The sequence below is a fragment of the Antedon bifida genome, chromosome 7 (genome assembly GCF_963402885.1).
Source record: "Antedon bifida chromosome 7, ecAntBifi1.1, whole genome shotgun sequence".
NCBI classification, from domain to species: Eukaryota; Metazoa; Echinodermata; class Crinoidea; order Comatulida; family Antedonidae; genus Antedon; species Antedon bifida.
Window position 1 is genome coordinate 21,662,775 of NC_136232.1, and position 20,270 is coordinate 21,683,044.

At 33.8% G+C, this 20,270-nt stretch overlaps 3 protein-coding genes across 3 annotated transcripts in view; 1 reads left to right on the forward strand and 2 right to left on the reverse strand.

The window, feature by feature from the left end:
• The first annotated feature begins 776 nt into the window (after positions 1-776).
• LOC144848515 (uncharacterized) lies at positions 777-3,184 on the forward strand. Its single transcript, XM_078705300.1, has 4 exons — positions 777-876; positions 1,174-1,616; positions 1,915-2,019; positions 2,343-3,184. The coding sequence occupies exons 1-4, from the start codon at positions 780-782 to the stop codon at positions 2,874-2,876; spliced, it is 1,179 nt and encodes a 392-aa protein (XP_078561426.1). The 5' UTR covers positions 777-779; the 3' UTR covers positions 2,877-3,184.
• On the reverse strand, positions 3,011-7,236 carry LOC144848519 (organic solute transporter subunit alpha-like). Its single transcript, XM_078705306.1, has 7 exons — positions 7,002-7,236; positions 6,448-6,608; positions 6,069-6,142; positions 5,563-5,721; positions 5,092-5,203; positions 4,437-4,689; positions 3,011-3,759 (listed from the first exon to the last, which is right to left on the reverse strand). The coding sequence occupies exons 1-7, from the start codon at positions 7,081-7,083 to the stop codon at positions 3,482-3,484; spliced, it is 1,119 nt and encodes a 372-aa protein (XP_078561432.1). The 5' UTR covers positions 7,084-7,236; the 3' UTR covers positions 3,011-3,481.
• A 500-nt stretch (positions 7,237-7,736) lies between these two features.
• LOC144848457 (activating signal cointegrator 1 complex subunit 3-like) overlaps positions 7,737-20,270 on the reverse strand; it is a 30,151-nt gene continuing 17,617 nt past the window's right edge. Inside the window, exons 20-41 of the mRNA XM_078705195.1 lie at positions 19,889-20,057; positions 19,129-19,220; positions 18,861-18,989; positions 18,636-18,721; positions 18,078-18,244; positions 17,333-17,478; positions 17,002-17,122; positions 16,700-16,842; positions 16,271-16,408; positions 15,909-16,029; positions 15,457-15,589; positions 14,886-15,011; positions 14,287-14,398; positions 12,399-12,533; positions 12,051-12,106; positions 11,703-11,871; positions 11,263-11,414; positions 10,882-10,996; positions 10,378-10,489; positions 9,993-10,087; positions 9,595-9,760; positions 7,737-9,383 (exon numbers count right to left, since the gene is read on the reverse strand). Of these exons, the coding sequence (XP_078561321.1) occupies positions 9,250-9,383; positions 9,595-9,760; positions 9,993-10,087; positions 10,378-10,489; positions 10,882-10,996; positions 11,263-11,414; positions 11,703-11,871; positions 12,051-12,106; positions 12,399-12,533; positions 14,287-14,398; positions 14,886-15,011; positions 15,457-15,589; positions 15,909-16,029; positions 16,271-16,408; positions 16,700-16,842; positions 17,002-17,122; positions 17,333-17,478; positions 18,078-18,244; positions 18,636-18,721; positions 18,861-18,989; positions 19,129-19,220; positions 19,889-20,057 (2,817 nt within the window). The 3' untranslated portion in view covers positions 7,737-9,249. The remainder of the gene's footprint in view (positions 9,384-9,594; positions 9,761-9,992; positions 10,088-10,377; positions 10,490-10,881; positions 10,997-11,262; positions 11,415-11,702; positions 11,872-12,050; positions 12,107-12,398; positions 12,534-14,286; positions 14,399-14,885; positions 15,012-15,456; positions 15,590-15,908; positions 16,030-16,270; positions 16,409-16,699; positions 16,843-17,001; positions 17,123-17,332; positions 17,479-18,077; positions 18,245-18,635; positions 18,722-18,860; positions 18,990-19,128; positions 19,221-19,888; positions 20,058-20,270) is intronic.

The following is a 20,270-nucleotide window of genomic DNA, read 5'->3' on the forward strand; positions in this document are numbered from 1 at the left end:
GTTTCTCGCATACCGTTCGCGAATTTAGCATACTCGAAGTTCAATATTTTCGTTTCTATGGAGCGCCAAAAGAGCAACAACAATAGATGGTTAAAAACCCAGTAGAATGCGTCCTCTTTTCATTTATTATTGAAATACACGTTTAATTTTAATATATTTTGTCAATAAAAATGCTGTAACATTTTACTGCTAATAATTTGCTGTTTTCAAATAGCAACCAACCCTAGGCCTAACTAAGAGTAAGACTATAGACTAAGGGGAATATGATGATGAATTTGTCGATTTTCATTCCTAAAAGTTCCTGCAAAAACCATGTACAGTATCAACAGTAATATTTTTGTTGCATTGACATTGACAAAATATGATAAAATTGAACGTCATTTTCACCAATAAATGCATTAGCCTAAATACGCAATTTACTGAGTTTTTAGCCCTCTATTATGATTGCTCTTTTGGCGCTCCATAGAAACAACAACATTGAACATGGAGTATGCGAAATTCAGAAACCGATGTGCGAGAAACACGTCTGTAAATTCATCAATTTAAAGGATTTATTTTTTACTTTTTGTGTGATCTCCTTCGTAAAAGTATTTTTGAGACCTAATTCTAAGGTGTGGTACACACGATAAGTTACTTAACTAATTTTGAGTCGAAATAAACGACAGGTGCGAAACGGAACTAGCGCCATACAACGTTTCTATACATAGTACTGTAAAGGCATAATGCCTATTATTGTTATGTACTTTGTAATGTAGGCTTTTCATACTTTTTTTTCAGAAATGAAATTAAAACCGTGTAAATTAACCGTTTTCTTTGCTGGTTGCGTCGTGTGTGTAGTTGTATACATTTTACTTATATTTAGATTAAGGCATACACGTAAGTTCAATACATTTTTCCCGCCAATAAAATCCCATGTTGGTGAAATGACAAATATTACACTGTATAATATATTACTTTGCATTTGTTCATATTTTCAAGAACAATCAAGTAAAGATTAACAGACTGACATTTTTTTCCGCTTTATTTAATTTATTCGTCAATTTAAAAACATAATAAAACAATACAAATAAACTTAACAAAACCCATGAGTTCACCACCTCACGATGTGTTACGTTATTGCTGCTATGAAATTTGTAAGCTAACTTATTTTATTTTTTACTTTGGTTTCAAAAGTAGTCACGGGTGACCATGCAAGTCAGAAGCACTATCAACAACATAAGAACGGGTTGTTATCGCAAATACATATACTTAATTCTAAAATCTACAGTCACATAGCAGAATCCCGGCAAAACCTGTATAACAAAAGCAAACAAAATAGTCACCTAATCAAACCTAACAACCATACTGAAGAACATTTAGAATTTCAACAGTTTATCAATGAAATGTTTGCTAACCAAAAACCAGTATACATGGAAAATATCCATCAAGTAAGCACACCGGTTGGTATTGGAAACTGGACAGTTGACCAGTTAAAAGCACAGACTGTGATTATGACAGGATTTACGAAATTTAATGCAAAGATAGGATTTGGCTTAATCGTATCGGCACAAATCCACATGCCCAGGCGGAAGATTATTATATACAATCTTGGGATGAAAGAAGGTATTAAAAATCGTGTAAGTCCAGCATTTGTTTAAATATGTTACTACTTTTAAAGTCTATCATGTCATGAAACGTAACAATAAAAAAATGAGTGTTTATGAGTCTTTAAAACTGTTGAGGTCACACAAATGTGATACAGAAGACGGTGTTTAGCTACACTATCAAACTAGTTTTACTAAAAAAGGTGTGATGTGCCCAAATATGGTAGTGGTATGACGTCATCGTGTCCCCTTGTTACATGTAAGTTCATTTCACTCATTTAATTGTTAAGCACCAAAATAATAGTACATAGTTAATTATATCTTTCTACAGCTTAAACAACTATGCAACGTAGAAATAAAAGACTTTCCATTTCGCAACCATCCCAGCCATATCAAGAACATTGATAACAACGGATGGAGGGTGCTAGCAATGAAGGTAAGTTTGTTATCCCAACTAAAGCTTGCTTCCGCCGCAAGAGTTGACCAATCACAAGCGATAGTTTGGATGATCCATCGCGTCGTGATTGGTCAAATTACTTTCGGTGCACTTATGTTTTTGCGTTGCGTCCAAATGGGAACAGAACTTTAAGGGTTACACTTCGTCTCACTTTTATATCGTTGGGTTAATTAAAATGTCCATATGTTACTAATAGAAAATGAGAATGCAATTTGAGGCCGCTGCGCGTGCAAATATTTTCATTGCTTGCTTACACCTGAACAATATGCAAATCAGATATTATCATTAATTTTCTTTTAAAGGATCTTCTGGATGAATATGGCGCAGTGTACTATGCACATCCGACGTCACGATTCCGAAGTTCCATCGACCACCTTTTTCCGTACACAATAGAAAACTACGGAATTGCGGCGAAACTGCTCAACAGATCTATAGTATCCAACACGCACCCTAATATGTTAATACGTATGGGGCTCAATGAGACATTTCAGAAACAACTTGAAAACTATCCGATGATTGAATCTGGTGGATTATTGATGGTGAGAAATTCCAGTCTGCATGAAAGTTTATGGGAAGAAGTTATTAAATGTGTTCACGTCAAAAAATGCCTGTCACCCCATGGTGCAAAGTGGATCTCTAGACGCGGATACGTCATACACGGATTCGATATGTCGGTATTATCTGCGAGTTTATATAAGTCGTTCTTAAATGACTGGGTACAGAACAGAACAGTGACTAAACTTATGGAAGCTACTTACGTCACCAATACTGATGCTGACCCGTTTATGGAGATAGCTTGGGCTCTACAATGTAATCCACCAAAACAGGATAAATAGTGGCTATAGTACCCAGGACCTTGATAAATATGTTATGTACAGGCCTGTCTTTAATACTTTTCTAATACGACAAACAAAATGTGAAAAGCGATGTATTTAACAGTAATCATATCGCATAGCTGATGACCATGCAAGAATTAGTTTAGACTAAAAGAATTTCTGTACGCTATGAAATACCATTTGAAAATATCTATCGTAAAGTTGCCAAATCGAACACCCTGTTTCTGCAATGTACAGTATATAAAATTAAACTGCATTAAAGTATATTTTAAGTAAAAATCTTCTTCTTAAATTAAATCTTAATTAACATTAAATTATTGCGTTTTCTTGCCTTTTATTTTCTAATCCTAATACCGTATTCATTTACTGTACATTATATCAAAACACACGGGTTACATCAAAAAGGACGTCTAGAAAACAGAAATATCACAAATGAGTGTCAATAACAGTGTCAAACAGATAACATCAACGACAATAAATAACGAGATCTTCTTGTACCGTCGTAGATTTTATACTTTGCGACTAAAAGGTATGTTGAAACAATTTATTTGGTTCAGCTTCGGCCATACGTCAGCTAACAACGTCGCCAATCATTTTGTATTCGGTCATACATCGGTTTCCAACGTTTTCACAACCCTCGAGTTTTCACATCCCGTCTTTACTACCGTTTCATCCATCATTGAAACGCTTTTCAAAAGTGAAATATAGTTACGCCTAGCGGCGTCGTTGATATCAAGATCAAATATATTTGGCGGCAAACCTGAACTGGCCATGCTTAGCGTGTCTACGGGATTGCATCGTATGTCCTTCCACTGACTTAGGATCAATCGTCCAATAAAAAGCATGAAAAATGTCTCAAACACAACTAAGTAGTTATATAAAACTGTGAAACAAAACAAGTGCCATTAAAAGTATAAACTTGGTGCGTGAGTGTGCTGTTAGTAGATGGGCCTACTATAATTATAACGATACACATTTTTGGGTTTAGACGGACCATCCTACGGCCATGATCTCTATTTTCTTTTGTTTTTGGGGTGAAATGGAAAATGGCTTTTATTAAATGGTTCTAGTGGTGGTCTCATTTCTCTTCCCAAACAACCTGTTGCCATATTCACTAATTATACTTAAGTGAGATATTTGTCATACTAAGTAAGCCCTATTCCGCTTAAGTCAATAAATATTTAAGGATTTCTCTTAAGTGGAATAGACTAATATGTAGTGGGAATGGTGAATACGACTGGACCTCTAGATATGGTGTTGGTATAATCCGTTCATTGCACACAGTCGTTATCTCGAAAGAAATTACAGTGAACGATAGCCTATTGGTCAGCCGCTTAAGCTTGGTTCCTAATTTGAAACAACGCAAGAACGTAATTAGCGCAGCGCACGCGAGTTCACCAATCAGAAGCTACATTTAATTTGAATAATCCATTTGTGATTGGTAAATTTATTTGTATTTCGCTTACATCCTTGCATCCTAGTGGGAACCAAGCTTTATTGCATCCTAGTGGGAACCAAGCTTTATCGGTCAAAATTAATCATAATTAAATGCCTACTTACTGTTTGCTCGTACTTCTGAACTGAAATGCGTACTACATTCTATAACTCCAAATCGGGACAAGAAAGCCAACACTAAATTCTGAATGTTTGTTGTTAACATAACAATCTTCATACTTATAAACTTGGATTTGATAAGATATCCCTTGAGCGGTTCGACCGACGCCTTGTGAAGTATTGACAGAGAATAAACTGCGATCAAGGTTGAGATAAGACTAACCGTGTTGAGATAAACAAATGCCGAATCTTTAGAAATCTATAGAGAAAGAAAGAGAGAAAACATTATGCCTACTAATTCGTATTTGGCACGAAGAGACGGCATAGGAAAACTACACAAAGTCCGCCCCGTTCAGTAATTATGTTGGTTTCAAAATTACAACCTAACGCTGGTGTGGGTGAACCACCATTACCCGGTTAAATAACGAAAGTTGCCTGTTTCAGCAAGTGGTTCTCCTATCTAAACGACAGTTATGTCGTGGCCCCGAACCTCCGAAATCTAAGGTATTAACTGTCTATTTTTCAATTTCGTCACTTACATCAATTTGATAGGTATATTGGATTTGTATTTTTTAAAGAAAATTTTTTTAGAAGGACTCAGTCTTTTAATTGTGACTCTTAAAATACGGACATTCCATTGTCCCATAGTACGGTACCGTACCTGAGCCTGAACATATATTCCATCTGCCCAAAGAACGGCGGCAATAAACAGAACCAATGGTCGAATAACACACACTTGCAGAACGGCAATTCGTATTCTATGAAAATGTACTCTGTAGACAAAACACACTATTGGTTAGCCTACTGAGGAAATTCTAACTCAAAGAAATTAAACGCAATAATCAGACTGTTCTGATGTTCCATTTACAAAATCCTAACTCGTAGGTCGTATAGCCTATTGTATCGCTTTCAAACAAAATACGAAAAGAAAGTATTGTATGGATAAGTTATTTTAAACTGAAATGAAAGAATGAAAAGCAAAACATAAACTATCTATAGATGGACTATAGGCCTACACAGGTAGAGGAGGATAGATAGAGGGAATAAAGCAGAGAAGAGGTAGAGAAGGGGAATAATTATGCTAAATGTGTTAACAGATAAAGAATATTACAATACTTTAAAGATAACTTACTCTGTCAAAATTATGGTAGGCAGGCAGAGACAACAGCAAGCAAGCGGAGGTCGGTTGAGACGAATCTTGGTATCTTTCAGTCTTTCAACCATGACCATTACCCCTCCGAAATAATTGACCGTTAACATAAGAAACGCATATATGCATACGGCTAGATAACTGTAATGAAATAGAAATAAAATAGTGGACTAAATACAAAAGGGATCAGGTAAGCCCAAAATACAAATACAATTTCCTTTCTCTGAGACTTTCCCTTTTAAATACCATTTTCTTTCTCAGAACACTTTCCGATATAAATACAGTATGATTTTTTTTTTCAAGATAATTTCAATTAATGAATAGGCCTAAATTGACTTTCCCATGTGGTTAATAAATACCATTTTCTTTCACTGTAATTTAAATAGGTCAGCATTTTCTTTCTCAGACCCGTTGATAATACCATTTTCTAAGGAAACTTTCCAAAACTTGTATAACATTAACCATTTATTAGGCCTATGCATACTTACATATTGGCGCACCAATTGGCAAGAATAGACGCACGTGGGATATAAATGCCAGTTAGAGACGTTGCCGAGAAAACCTGTTTCAGAATAAAAAACGGCACATTTTTTATAATATACTATACATGCTGGTATAGAAGGCCTAAACTGCCCATACTAATGTATTTAATTTAGAAGGTAATTCTTCATGAGTTGTAGGCCTACCCGAGAGAATAATTACAAATATTAAGACTATTATTATAATAAATGTTAAGAGGCCACAAACGATGGTTGAATTCTAAAATGCACTGACTCGGTCGTCACTTAATCAATGGCGTCATCAGTGTTTACTGTGTTAAGTACTTGATCTTTAAATACTAAATAATAGGACGTGTGTTTAACTTACAGGGTATATTCCAATCAGCCAAGCTAAGTAGCCTCTTCTGGCTCCAAACGGTACTTTTGATGTCATATAAGTGAAACATTCAAGGAACAAACAAAAAGTAAGGCATGTTAAAACTGAGGCTATGGCAAGGAGTACCTTACTTGATGTATGTGACGTATTCCCTATAAGAAATAAAAAACATATAACAAAATAGAAAAGAAACATACTTTCAATAATATACACAGTATTAATATTAAAAATAAATGACTCAGTAATTGAAAATGACCGTGTATATGTATGTTATACATTATTATAACTAATAATAAGTAATATTAATATACTCATACGAGACAAAGTATAGGCCTTGAGTAGAACGTGGACCGCGGCTAAAGCTAAATTTAAGAAGGCCTATTATTTTCTATTGTTAGTACTATGGTGATTAGACTAACAATAGGCCTACTACCGGTTGTATAATTATAGATTTGTAAAATGTCTTTAATGTTATGCAGTAAAATATGCTACAGTAGTCAATTTAGAACATTAAAAGAAGCCGACAAGACAGGTGCGTCACTTACATTCAAACATTTCCTTTGACGTCACCAAGGTAGTAGCGCAAACTGTTTCATTGGTATCGTTCATCATGATGATGTCAATCATCACAAAAATGTTGAATCGCCACTTAAAATATTATAATACTCGTAATACAACGCCGGTGACGTTCTCTACACAATATAAGTATACTATGTACACTCTACACACAGAGAGAACCAGGTTTACATGTAAACACTCAAATAGTCGAGTACGAAAGTCGAGTCGAACCCCTACTGGACGTAGGCCAAATAAGTTGACCTTATTTCCCAACTTGACCTTCTGACGACCCTGAGTACTTCTACCTGTCCACACGAACCAAAAAGTACGTTTATTTAATACCCTTTGCAAAAAAAATCGCATTACTAATATATAACGTGTAAACGCAGTTTAACTTAACCGTGATTCATAAGGCTAAAGTACATGTTGTGCTTAGTTTTTGACAAACACACATCTATCAAAGAAATAAGAAGGGAAACATTCATTGTTCTCTGTGAAGACTTTGCAGATAACACACTAAAACTAACAGACCTATGAACCAGGAAGTATGAATTGGCCTTTGGACCAATCAGTTTGAACATAGCATAACAAAGAGTTCATTGAAAAGGATACTGTCTATGGGCTGCCATTGAGGCCAAACACTGACATATACTATTAACGATAAAGCGTATGGTAAGCAACCACTGCCAAAACATAAAGTAAAACGAACATTTCGTTCAATATACAGTGAAGTACAGTATTCATATAATTGAAATTCTCTGATTTGTACAAACTAAAATAAAAATACTATTTTTTACAGTATAATTATATGAATCATAAGCATTATCATAATCATCACCATCACCATCAATGCAAATTCTACATAAAATCATTATTAGTAAGCTGCATATTAAATTCAAATAAACTTCAGAATAAAACAATAATAAAACTGGGAGATTTCTTCTTTGTCTTCTTATCTCATCAGTAACGACCAGTGCTCTTACTCACTGTTACACTTTGTCTATTAAATGGTAGTATTTTTTATCACTCTAATTCTCCAATATCTGAAATGTTTTCCATGCTATTTTCCTCTATAAATGATGTTTCATGATGTAATCATTTTTTCTACCCATCCTTCCCTCATAATTTATATATCTTTTTTTAGCATCAGTAATACACTCAATGTCAATCTTCTCCTTATGTATTCCCTTTCCTTTTTTTTGCTTAATCCTTCATTATTTGAAATGTATTCCATGCTATTTTCCAATTAATTATTTCCCTATCTTCTTAATCTATCATCAGTAATATGACACCCCATACATTTCCTAATTCATTTTTATCATCTGCAATATGCTCTGGATCATGATCTATGTAATAGCTTTCTTTTCCTCAAAAGTCTTATACATTTGGAGTATATTCCACGTAATCCTTCCTCTTGACTATTATCTTATCTTCTTACATCATCAGTAATAAGTTTCGTCCTACAATCTTCGCTTATGCAACCCTTTCTTTTATCCTTTTTATTATTAAAGTAGAATGAAACCCTTAGTGGCCCTCCAACGCTGGAGGCCTTCGGGAATTTTTAGCTTTTTTCCACATATTTTTTCCCTCTGGGCACTGCTCAGGAGCCCCATAAGCTCCGGGGTCCCTGGGTTTAGCCAGTGAACGCTCATAGCCGTTAGCCGAATCCATGATATTTTTTTTTTTTGACATTAAATAATCTTTTTCAGTAATCAGCAATCTTCTGTAACCCTTCCCTTTATTTCTGCAACCTTCCTAAAATGTATTACATACTACTGTAACTCCATCTTTGATGTGTAATCTCTTCCAATACTGAAGTTCAAAATATAGCCTTTGGTGGTCCGACGACCATCATGTCTCATGTAGTAAAGTTTCCAGACCATCTTGATTTTTGATGATGTCATCTTTTCTATTATTGCAAATATAACCAGTGTAAAATGTATTCCATGCTATTTTCCACCATAACACCATGATGTAGTAAAACATTCCTTTATTCCTGCGATCTTCAATACTGTTTATTCCATGATATTTCTTTTTATGTCATCTAATACTCCCAATAGAATTTTCCAATACTACTGCTGTTTTCCACCTCACTGAATTCTGATGATGTAATCATTTCCATTATCAGTGCTATTTTCCAAAATAACAACCTCTGATGTAAAAAAAATAATTTTTACCATCTTTGCCAGAAATATATTCCATGCCAACCTTCTTTTACCAAATCAATTACCTTCTTCAATCATCGTCAGACATGTAAACTGCATCTTCCAGTCCTTTATCTGCTGATACTACATCTAGACATATATTGTATTGCTGATCAAGACCTAGGTAGCTATCACTCATCAAATATATTGTGTATATCACATGACCTGAAAAACAATCACAAAGATATTTAGATCAAAAAGAAAGAATATACACATTAGAACCCCTTCTCCTTTTGAACAACTCTATTCAAGAGGCACCACCAACATTTTGTATGGTACATAACATGCATACTATATAAAACATACAACACAAAAAGAGAAACAATTTCACCAGGAAATTAACAATTGTATCTCTGGTGGATATTAATATACTTACCAGAATTTTCTGGGGTGAAAAAAGAGAGTTGTACTGTTGAAGAACGGCCAACAAATCCAACCCGTTTTAACGCTAGCAATTCCTTGTTTTCAATATCTCCTAATATCATGAACCAACCTTCACTCTTTGGTTTTGGAAATCTGGGAGCTACAGCTTTCTTATCATTCTATCAAAACAAGGGTTTAGTAATGGGTTTATTACTGTAGATAGCGGCCAATTTGGTTTTAGGGACATTAGTCTAATTTCTTCAACTACATTTTTTCTCTATTTTTGATATGTTGTTCTGATATGTCTTTAGAGATATTTATCACAACACTAAATTCTGTTCTAGGTGTACCCATTTGTTTTTTGCTACATTGACCCAACTTTCTCAACTAAATAAGAGTGTTACAACTTACATTAGTTCCTCCTTTGAGTCTTCTGAGATTAATAATTAGCACATACTCCTGATCTGCATGAACTTTAATGTAATCTTTGTCTTTTGGTATTCCTCCTACAAGTATAAACAAATATATACATAATATTAATAATCTCACTTGCACTGATGACAATCTAGTATTGCCAGAAAGCTCTGCTTACCGTTTTGATTTAGCTTTTTGCTTATTTTATTTTGTATCTCCATTGAGATCTAGCCACTGACACCCAGAGCACTGTCATTTTTTAAGTAATTTGCCTTTGGATTTACATTGATAATCTGTAAAATATGTTCCACTTCCGCAGAAAAAATATTTGAACAACAATCATGTTGCTAATACAAATTGTTGGAAAGTTTGCAAAACTTACGGATAAATGTTGTAGGAACAGATCTCTGTTCATTTTCTGTACTGTTAATCCAGAGTCCTTGCATGTTGGTTTCCATCTGTATCATAGGCAGTTTATGCAGCATATCCCAAGCCTAAGAAAAAACAAACAAAATTGTTTTAGATTTACACATTTTACTTAACTAAAGCTAATTACTATTTCAGTTGGTGACTGTACACACTAAGTTTATATTTGCTGTAGTAAAAAAAACTATTTACAAAGATTTGTGAGAACACATATGTTTGCTATCATTTATTTCATTTTTAAGTTCTCCAGGCTCAAATTAGAGTAGGAAGCCCTTTAATATAACATTTTACTTGCTATGCTATTATCTCCTCTATTCTTGGCATTGCATTGCATTTTTTGTTAAACTCTGATTTAGTAGGGAGACCAATATGACCAATATGACTGTACATTAACAGTGAAGGGGACTGAAATGTCCATTCAAATAAATGGATACAACAAACACAAGCAATAAAAACATACCTCATTTATATGCCTGTCACTTAATTTTTCTGAAAGTATTTTATGGAGTGTGACTTTGTTACCATGACAATGATGTACTAACTCTGGCAAAGTTTCAATCAAACCTGAACGAGATCTAAAAAAAAAAGAAAATATAATTTCTATATCACATATGGGAACAAGTTTGAAGTATAAAGCTTTGTCTACATTATCAAACTAGTTTGAGGAAAAAAGTTCCCAAATATGGTAGTGATATCATCATGTCCATATATGGGCACATCAAATTTTTTTTGTCACATAAAGTTTGATAGTGTGGATAGAGCTTAAGTTGTTCAGCTCACATTGCTAGCAAATGAAAGTGTGTCATTGGCTGGCAAAAACTTACAAAACAGTCAAACTTACTTAAACAAACTTAGCATCGATGAATCTATGTGAGGAATTGTAAGAAGACTAGACTCATTGATCCAGCGACCCTGTAACACCATCTGGATTATGTTGATAATAGATAATGCTGTTACTAGGTAACCATTGTCAGCCGTTACATCTAACATAGCCTGAAATGAATATGCAGAACTTAGAAAAAGTATATACACTTTTGACATCTGATATATAGATTGTTTTTTTTAAATAAATAATATTTTGGATGCATGTGATGCTTTACACTATATACAGCAATACATAACTATTTGGAATAGGAATTTGCTGTGAAGGATAACAATTTAAGGGGCTAATCTAAAGTCAGCTTCACTGCTAGCTACAGTAGCCATAGCTTGTAGAAGTGGACATGCAACCGATATTGTGTAGTACTGCAGTTCTCAAAAATTCATATATATGTTTCTTACCTGTAAAACTCTAATAGCCTGATCCAAGACCGATTTAGTATCTGTGTTATAGTCACTGCTAGGTAGCTGTAGCCTGCAGAAATGGGCCTGGAACAGTAGATGAGCCTTTGTGTGAGGGTCATCAAATGAATGCTGGTTGACCTCTAGAGGCAGTTTCTTGGCAAGTTCACTGTTGACAAAAAAAAGCTATTTATTAAAACTCAGAATAGTATAATTAGTTCATTAGTAAAGTGCTGTTCTCAACCTGTCTTTATGATAGAAGCCTATTATGAATAGAATTTGCAAGACAACTAATATATGTAAATAAGTCATCCAATGTGTAAACTATCATTTAATATTTTCACTAACCTGTTAATACCATCTTCATTGTGCCTTACTGGAAGTTCATCAAATTCATGAGCATTCTAAAAAAAAAAAAAACTTCTTTTTAATAAAAAAAAACCAAAATGTCTCTATAATAGCTGAAAACCACTGGCATAACATGAAAATTAAAGTCAAGTCAACAAAAACCCCTCTTTGCACCTCTTACAATTACCACTATATAGATATAACTATCTTGACACATTATCATATATCATTACATTGCATTTCTATATGGATTACTGTACTGTACAAATATTGCATGTATGTGTAAATTTTATTTATTTGCATCCCAATGATCAAGCAACAGGACCAGCAATTCAATTATTGACTTACAGCTAAGATGTTGATAAGATCTGGTACAGTACACTCAGACTTGATACTGGTGTGGAACATACGTAATGTCTTGTGATTCAGGTAGTAGAAGGAGGCAATACAGCCTAACGTAAGAGGCTCAACTGAACGATTATCCTGAAATAAGAGAAACATCTTAAGCCCTGTCTACACTATCAAACTAGTTTGACAAAAAAGGTGTGCCTAAATATGGTAGTGATATGACATCATCACATTTTTTGTCACATAAAGTTTGATAGTGTAGACAGAGCTTTAGATTATAATATTGTAGAACTGTAGAATTTGGGACATCCCTATTCAGGGAACACATCTCGGCCGTTCCAAGGCAAAACAACGTAACTACAAAATGTTGCTTTTCGAGAAAAATTGAATTGAAGTTTGAGTGTTTGCATTTCAGCAACAAATTATCGCAATGATGTGAAATTTTGCATGAGTATACATAAATAAAAATTATTATTAAATACGAAATGTTGAATAATTTAAACAATTTTATCAAAAGTTATTACCACTTTTAACAGATACGTTGTTTTGCCTTGGAAATGACGTGTATAGAATGAAAGTCATTTCTTAGGCAAAACAACGTAACTGCGATATCCTGTGGCAAAACAACGTAACTGTGGTCATTCCATGGCAAAACAACGTAACTGTGATGATTTTAAAAACAATGGATTGAAACTCTTTTTGAACAACAGGGAGGGCTGCAATCACTAATAATGCCTACCAACTAGGTTGGCTTAACAAAGAGTGCATTTGAAGCTAGGCTTAGCCATTTTGATCTACTATTTATGATATAGACTTACATTATTATGTTATAGCCTACCTACGGTACTAACCTGCTACTACAAGGCCCACGTACAACAATGCAAAAACGGCCGTCCTACTAGCCTAGGCCTAGCCTAGTTCCATTGACAGTACTGGGATACTAGGCCTAGGCTAGATTAGGTAGGTCTGTCAAAAATAATAGCCTAGCCTAGTTTCAAGTTTGCCTGAACTTTTTCGTAAATATAGTTAATTCTTAGAATAAATTTTAATACATTAAATTAGTTGTCTAGCCTAATAAGCCTAGTATTGTTTAATATATCTTTTACTTTTAGTTGAGATCGTTGCTATGCATATTGTCATGCATCAGCGGTTTCTGTCTAAAAATTACGTAACTTAGCTGATTGTGAGAATTTGAAGCGAAAATCGTATGCATTTCCGTGGCAGAACAACGTATCTGGTAGATACGTTGTTTTGCCTTGGAAAATACTAGAATTATTTGTTTTTTGCTTAAAGATACGTGGTACTATCTCTAAAAATAATGATCTCTGAAACCTGAAATTTTTACAGGTTGTTCATAAATTTGTAATAATTCCCCAAATGAAAAAATCTCAAAATTGACCAAAATGCGAGTTACGTGGTTTTGCCTTGGAACGGCCGATCTATTCAGGGGAACACATCTATTCAAGAGGACATGCCTATTCAGAGAACACACCTATTCAGGGGCACACCTATTCAAGAGGACATGCCTATTCAGGGAACACACCTATTCAGGGGCACACCTATTCAAGAGGACATCCCTATTCAGTGCACACATTCCTGTGAAACGAACAAGGGGCATATATGTTAGATATATGTTTTAACACTATGGTTATTACTAAGTTATTCAAGGGACACACTCACTGAAAGGAATGAGAGAAAATTATGTTTTAACATTACAAACAATCCATATTAAGAGAACACTTTGATGGTTTCCGAAGGTGTTCCCTTAAATCTACTGTACTGTATAATATTATACCATAATACTGTAAATTTAAATTAAAATGTCATTTTCACTGAAACATTAGACACGAAGGGGAAAAATGGAAATAAAAAGGTAATTTTTTTTTACCTCACCAACAAGCACACAGAATGACAACTCCAAATCTATCAGAGATTTCTCAACAAGGTGGGACAGAAATCTGTTGATACTGTCATGATCAGTTTTCTCCAGTTGATAAAAACTGTAAATAAATGATAAAGAAAAAGGTAAGCAAACATGTTAACCACTAAATCTGTGTTCATACGCACATAGTTAAATCTGTCTATGCACACTCATCCACATTACATCTGACACAAGTGCTTATACCTTTATATCTTTAACCTTTAAAAGCTACACCAAATGTAGCTTTAACTATGATATGTTTCAGAATGTATTATTAGACACGCATGTCCCATTTGGGGTATTAGAGATGGCACTTTAACTCAGATAAAAAAGACCATGTAAACAGAGCTTAAAGATGTATTGTTCCCCAAAAACATAAAAATAAAGATAAATTAAATCAGACTTTGAATAGGACATTTTGTAGTTTTAAAATGTTTAATTAAATTAAATTAACCAAAAACCCATTGTCTGACAGACAATTTTACTATTTTTTTATTTGATTATTTGATATGATTATTTAAATATTTTTTTAAAAATTCAGCTTTGGTGAAGTTTGACTTTATTACCTTGGATTCATTAGAAGTCTCCTAAAGAAATATGTCCATGTGATGTAGTCCATGGCATCCTGTTTGGAGGTTATGGTTCCTGCAACAATCTCAGCATTTAAATGCTCTGGTAGTACATCCAACAAACTGATAACAAAACAAATTCAACAATTGTAACAAAAAAAATGTTTGTTTCGTTTGTAATACACACACTGGATTTGTGATAGATGAGTTTTTTTTTAATTTATTTAAAAACATGTATAGATATAGGTATAGATATTGTACATACGGCCTTGTTATTTTAGAACAATGTATTAAAAAACATTCATAAATAGACATTTATAAACATGAGACATGAGTACAGTATAATAAGGTGGTTCATTCATCAAATTCATCTCTTGTAATATATATTACAGAGAAATTTGAATTTGATATTAGCACTAAAAAACATTTGACATAAGTTGAAACTAAAAATTCCTCAGACCGGACCATTTTAGCAGGACTATATATCACTTTTGATTTATACAAGACATGAAAATATATGTTTCCATCCAAACCCCCTCCCCATACTGTAATTTAAAGTTCCACTCACTTAGATTCAACAGGAAAAGGTTCATATAAGAATTTCTTGTAAAAGTGCTTCTTAATGTCATGTACTAGAATCACAGCCACGCCTTGGTCATCATATTGTGGTCGTCCAGCACGGCCCATCATTTGAAGAACATCTGAAAAAGTAAAAAATGAACAAAATTAAAATTCCATAGATTATAGCTCTGTCGACACTATCAAACAAGTTTGACCAAAAAAAAAGTGATGTGCCCAAATATGGTAGTGATATGACATCATCATGTCCATATATGAGCACATCACATTTTTTGTCACATAAAGTTTGATAGTGTAGACAGAGCTTTAGGAATATCTACTGTGTTATAGGAGGAGTAAATTTAAATCCAAGGCTAGGAACACATCTAAGATATTTAAGATATAATAAAAAAAAATAAAAACCTTATTAAGCTATAATACATTGTATAAAATAAAACCTACCTGTGATAGGGAAGTCCACATAACGTTTTGTCTTTCCATCAAAGAACTCAGTTCCCTTGACAACTACCAGGTGAGCTGGGAAATTAACACCCCAGGCCAACGTACTTGTTGCAATCAGAACCTTTGATGTAAAAAAATACATAAAGTACAGACAAGTTCAAAGATTATTGTTTCCTAACAATATAAATATCACAAGCAATCAATTAATATCAATCATTTCATTCTTATAAAGAAAGAAAGTTCAGTTGTTCTTTTTTATATCTCTTACTGTAATACACAGTGTAACTATCAATATCAATCAATCAATCAATATCAATCAATCAATATCAATCAATCAATCAACTGAAGAGTAAAGCATTTACCTGTATTTTCATATTAACAAATAATTCTTCAACAGTCTTTCTATCTCTGTCATGTAGACCAGCATGGTGCATACCAATGCCAAAGGCTAATGTCAGTTTCAAATTATGATCTTTGATTCCAGAAATAATTGACTCCATCTAAACGATAAGTAAATGATAAATTAAAAAAAAAATTGACCGTTGGTCAAAGGGTACAAGTCATACGGAGTGGTGTAACGCACAGGGCAGAGGCTCCTGGTTTAGCACACCTAAAGGGTCCTCCAACGCTGGGTAGTTGAGCTCTGGGGCCCTTGGGTTTAGCCAGTGAGCGCTCATAGCCATTATGCCACTGGTCAAATGTCAATGTCTCTTGGCAGATCAATCTTCAAAATCCTAAACAGACTATATAAAATGATAAACCTAAAATATAAGGGTATATACTGTATTTACCTCATTCTCTGGCATATGTAGCCATTGTTTTGGGTTGTCATCTGTTGCTAGGAAGGCGATTTGGTCCAATGCAGTTAATCGTGTCTGTCGTCTTGACGACACAAATATCAATGTCGGTTTGCTGGGAGAGTGAGTTTTGATTGCTGCAATGAAACGAAAATATGAAACAATCACATTTTAGGACACAATTAATTAATTTTATTAGCTTACAAAACGAACACTAAAAGTTAATTATTAGAGAAAGAAAGATCTAAATCATCAATAACATATATTTTCTATCATCATTTACGGATGTTAATTACCTTTAAAAGTTGGTTTGTTCATTGTGGCCATGCGAGGGCAGTAATGCTTTCCTGGAAAACCATCAATGTGTACTTCCAACGGAACTGGACGAACGGATGGTCGGAAATTAAATAAACCTACCTATAAATTTGAACAAATGCAAAATAAAAGATATTATGGTAAAAATGGTATAATAACGAATATAGATGATGCATCAGCAGCAAGAAGTGATGAGAAGCTATCACAACACTAAATGGTTTACAGACATGCTCATATCACATTGGTGGTGTTGCATCATACAATAGATATCCTCTAATGATAAGACAAAGCAAACAATATCATGTGACTCACTTGAGATATACCGAGCCAATCAGCAAGGTCTTTTGCATTTGCAAGTGCTGTCGATAGGCCAACAATGCGGACCTTCCTTTCCATATGAGATGAGATAAAGTTGGTTCGAGAAACAATGACCTCGAGAACTGGACCACGGCTATCACCTACAATAAATTAAAGAAATGGGGATGTTTAATTCTCTCAAAACTGAACACTCTAAAACTGGATAGTTTGAGAGGATGTTTGCATATTTTCCTCATAACTTTCCTAAAAAAAAAACTAGATACTGTACTCTGAATACTGCAATCTAATTCAAAACAAGCAACCAATCAAAAACCAACAATTATATCTCTTTACATATATTCAACTATTATTAAAGATCTATTGTCCACCAAAAACATAAAAAAATGAAGATTAATAAAATCAGACTTTAAATAGGCTATTTTGCAGTTTGAATAAAGTTGAATTCACTTCTGTAAAATAAAAACAAAACAAACTAATTATTTTGCTTATAAAAAGACACAAGAAACTCTTACAGACAATTTAAGTATTTTTTGCTTTAAATTAAATTTTTTCAGGTAATTTTTTTTCTTTCTTTTTGGTAAAAGTGAATAACTATTATGTGACATTAAAATGGCATATTCAACAACAACAAACATTTTTAAAAAAATATTTTTTTCAGGGGAATAATACATCTTTAAAACAAGCAACCAATCAAAAGCCAATATATTTCTTTAGATTCCACAATTAAAATTAAACAAACCTAGTAGATGAATCTCATCAATAATGATGACCGACACTGCTTTTACGTAGTTACGGTTCTGCCAACTACGACTGATACCATCCCATTTCTCAGGCGTGGTTACTATCACGTCAGACTTGCCGATGGCTTTGATATCTGGCGTCACATCACCAGTCAATTCCACAACACTGTCAGAAAAGAGATTAACTAACTAACTAGTCTGAAAGTTCCTTAGGCAATACACATGTACAGTACATGATAAAAAGATGTTGTATATTACTTATTTATTTTATATCACATGTGGCTAAAGGCCGATTTACACAGACGAGATGTAACGGTAAGCGGAAAAACGCATAGCTTGTCCCACGTAGAATATGTATCTATTCTGAGCGGAAAACGCAAGTCCGCTCCGCATGTGTGTAATTAATTGGTCATAGGGAATAACATAGATTCTATATTTTTATTACCGTTACCACTCATCTGTGTAAACTGGCCTTTAGGATTACCAATAGTAAATCAATTACTGTCCTATCAGATAGGTGGTACATATTGTACGTATTGTATTCTGTATCATATTACCGTTTGCCAAGCTTTTTCTCCAGCCTTATTTTCCAGTCTGCCATCCTTTCTCTTACCAATGCCTTTAGCGGTGCAATATAAACAACCTTTAGAAATTAAAAATAAAGTAATAATCATTAAAAAATGTTAGGCAGTAATTTAATTCTATTTGTTAAGATATGTTTGCCTATTGTGAACAATGGAAATAAATTGTACATTAAATAGAATGTAAGATGACAAATTTACCTTAGTGTCTGGGTACTCATTAAAGACCCTAAACATAGCAATCTCTGCAGCGACTGTCTTGCCAGACCCAGTAGGAGCACCTAGCAGAATATTATGATCTGTGTGGTACACTGGATGAAATATTTGAGTCTGAAAAAACAAGAAAATAAAATGTCATACAAAGATTTGCATGGAAAATAATACTAGTAAAGTAAAGTTTTACCATTGTTTCCAAAAAAAGAGATTAGAAGTTTGAAATGTCTCAACGTTTAAAAGAACGTTGACATACCTGTACTGGGTTAAAATGCGTATATGGGTATAATGCCTCATACATTGGGTTTCTTAATGCAGTAATTGGTAATGGATTCAGATCCAATAAATCTGTAAAAACCAAATATGAATAGTAAGAATATGTTTATTGCATTAGTTTATGGACAGAATAATGTCAAGTTGATTGTTGCACTACAACAACTCTCTTCAGGAACAATGCAGGACTAATTTCATTATTTCTCAAGTAAAAAGCATAAATAAATCAGATATGTGCATGACTCATGACAGTATAGTAATTATTACATGTGAAAGCATCTTCCACTAAGAAACTCCTATGGACATAATAATACATAGGCAGATCCAAGGGGAGATTTAAAAAAAAAATTGGACATTAGGTGCTACGTTCAGCACTTCATTTTACAATGTTTTGGCCCAATTTCAAAATCCTGGATCTGCCAAGGTTGTAACATTTTTATTTGAAAGATTCAACTTTGAGTACAATCATTCATTGGAGTTGTGGCTTGGTGGTTATGATGCTTGGCTACCACTCCAAGGGTCCTGCGTTCAAGTCCTGTCACATGTCAGGATTTTTTCTAAGGACCAAATTACTCCACTCCCAAAGACTTGTAATAAGACTTTGTTTATGTAGAGCATCTTGTGTATATGTTTGTCTTGTGAACCTCTGAGGGTCCCTAATGATCAGCAATAGCTGGATGGATCACCCACATTAAATATGGTTTAAAAAAAAAAAAATATATAACATATGCCTGTAGTGTTACCTGTGTGAGGAGGATGTTTCTCAGGTAGAATCAAATGTTGGAATGATATAGGACAGACAGTCTCTACTCCAATCCATCTGTCTGATACAGCCTTTACATAGTACTGGGTTGGTAGAGGCTCAAATATTGGGATTGTAAACACTAATGATTGTGCCTCCTCACTTGCAACCTATCAATAAATGATTATTATTTATTTATTTGATACTACTCAAATTTTACTTTTACATTCAGGGGGAAAAAATCGCAAAAGGCTTTTTAGGAGTTTTATCAGATAATCTATATTGTTTTGACTCTTGTAACATGATCACAGTGCTGATATTGCCAATTACCCAGTTTAGTTAAATCACATGTATATTAATTAATAAATAATCTCACATACATT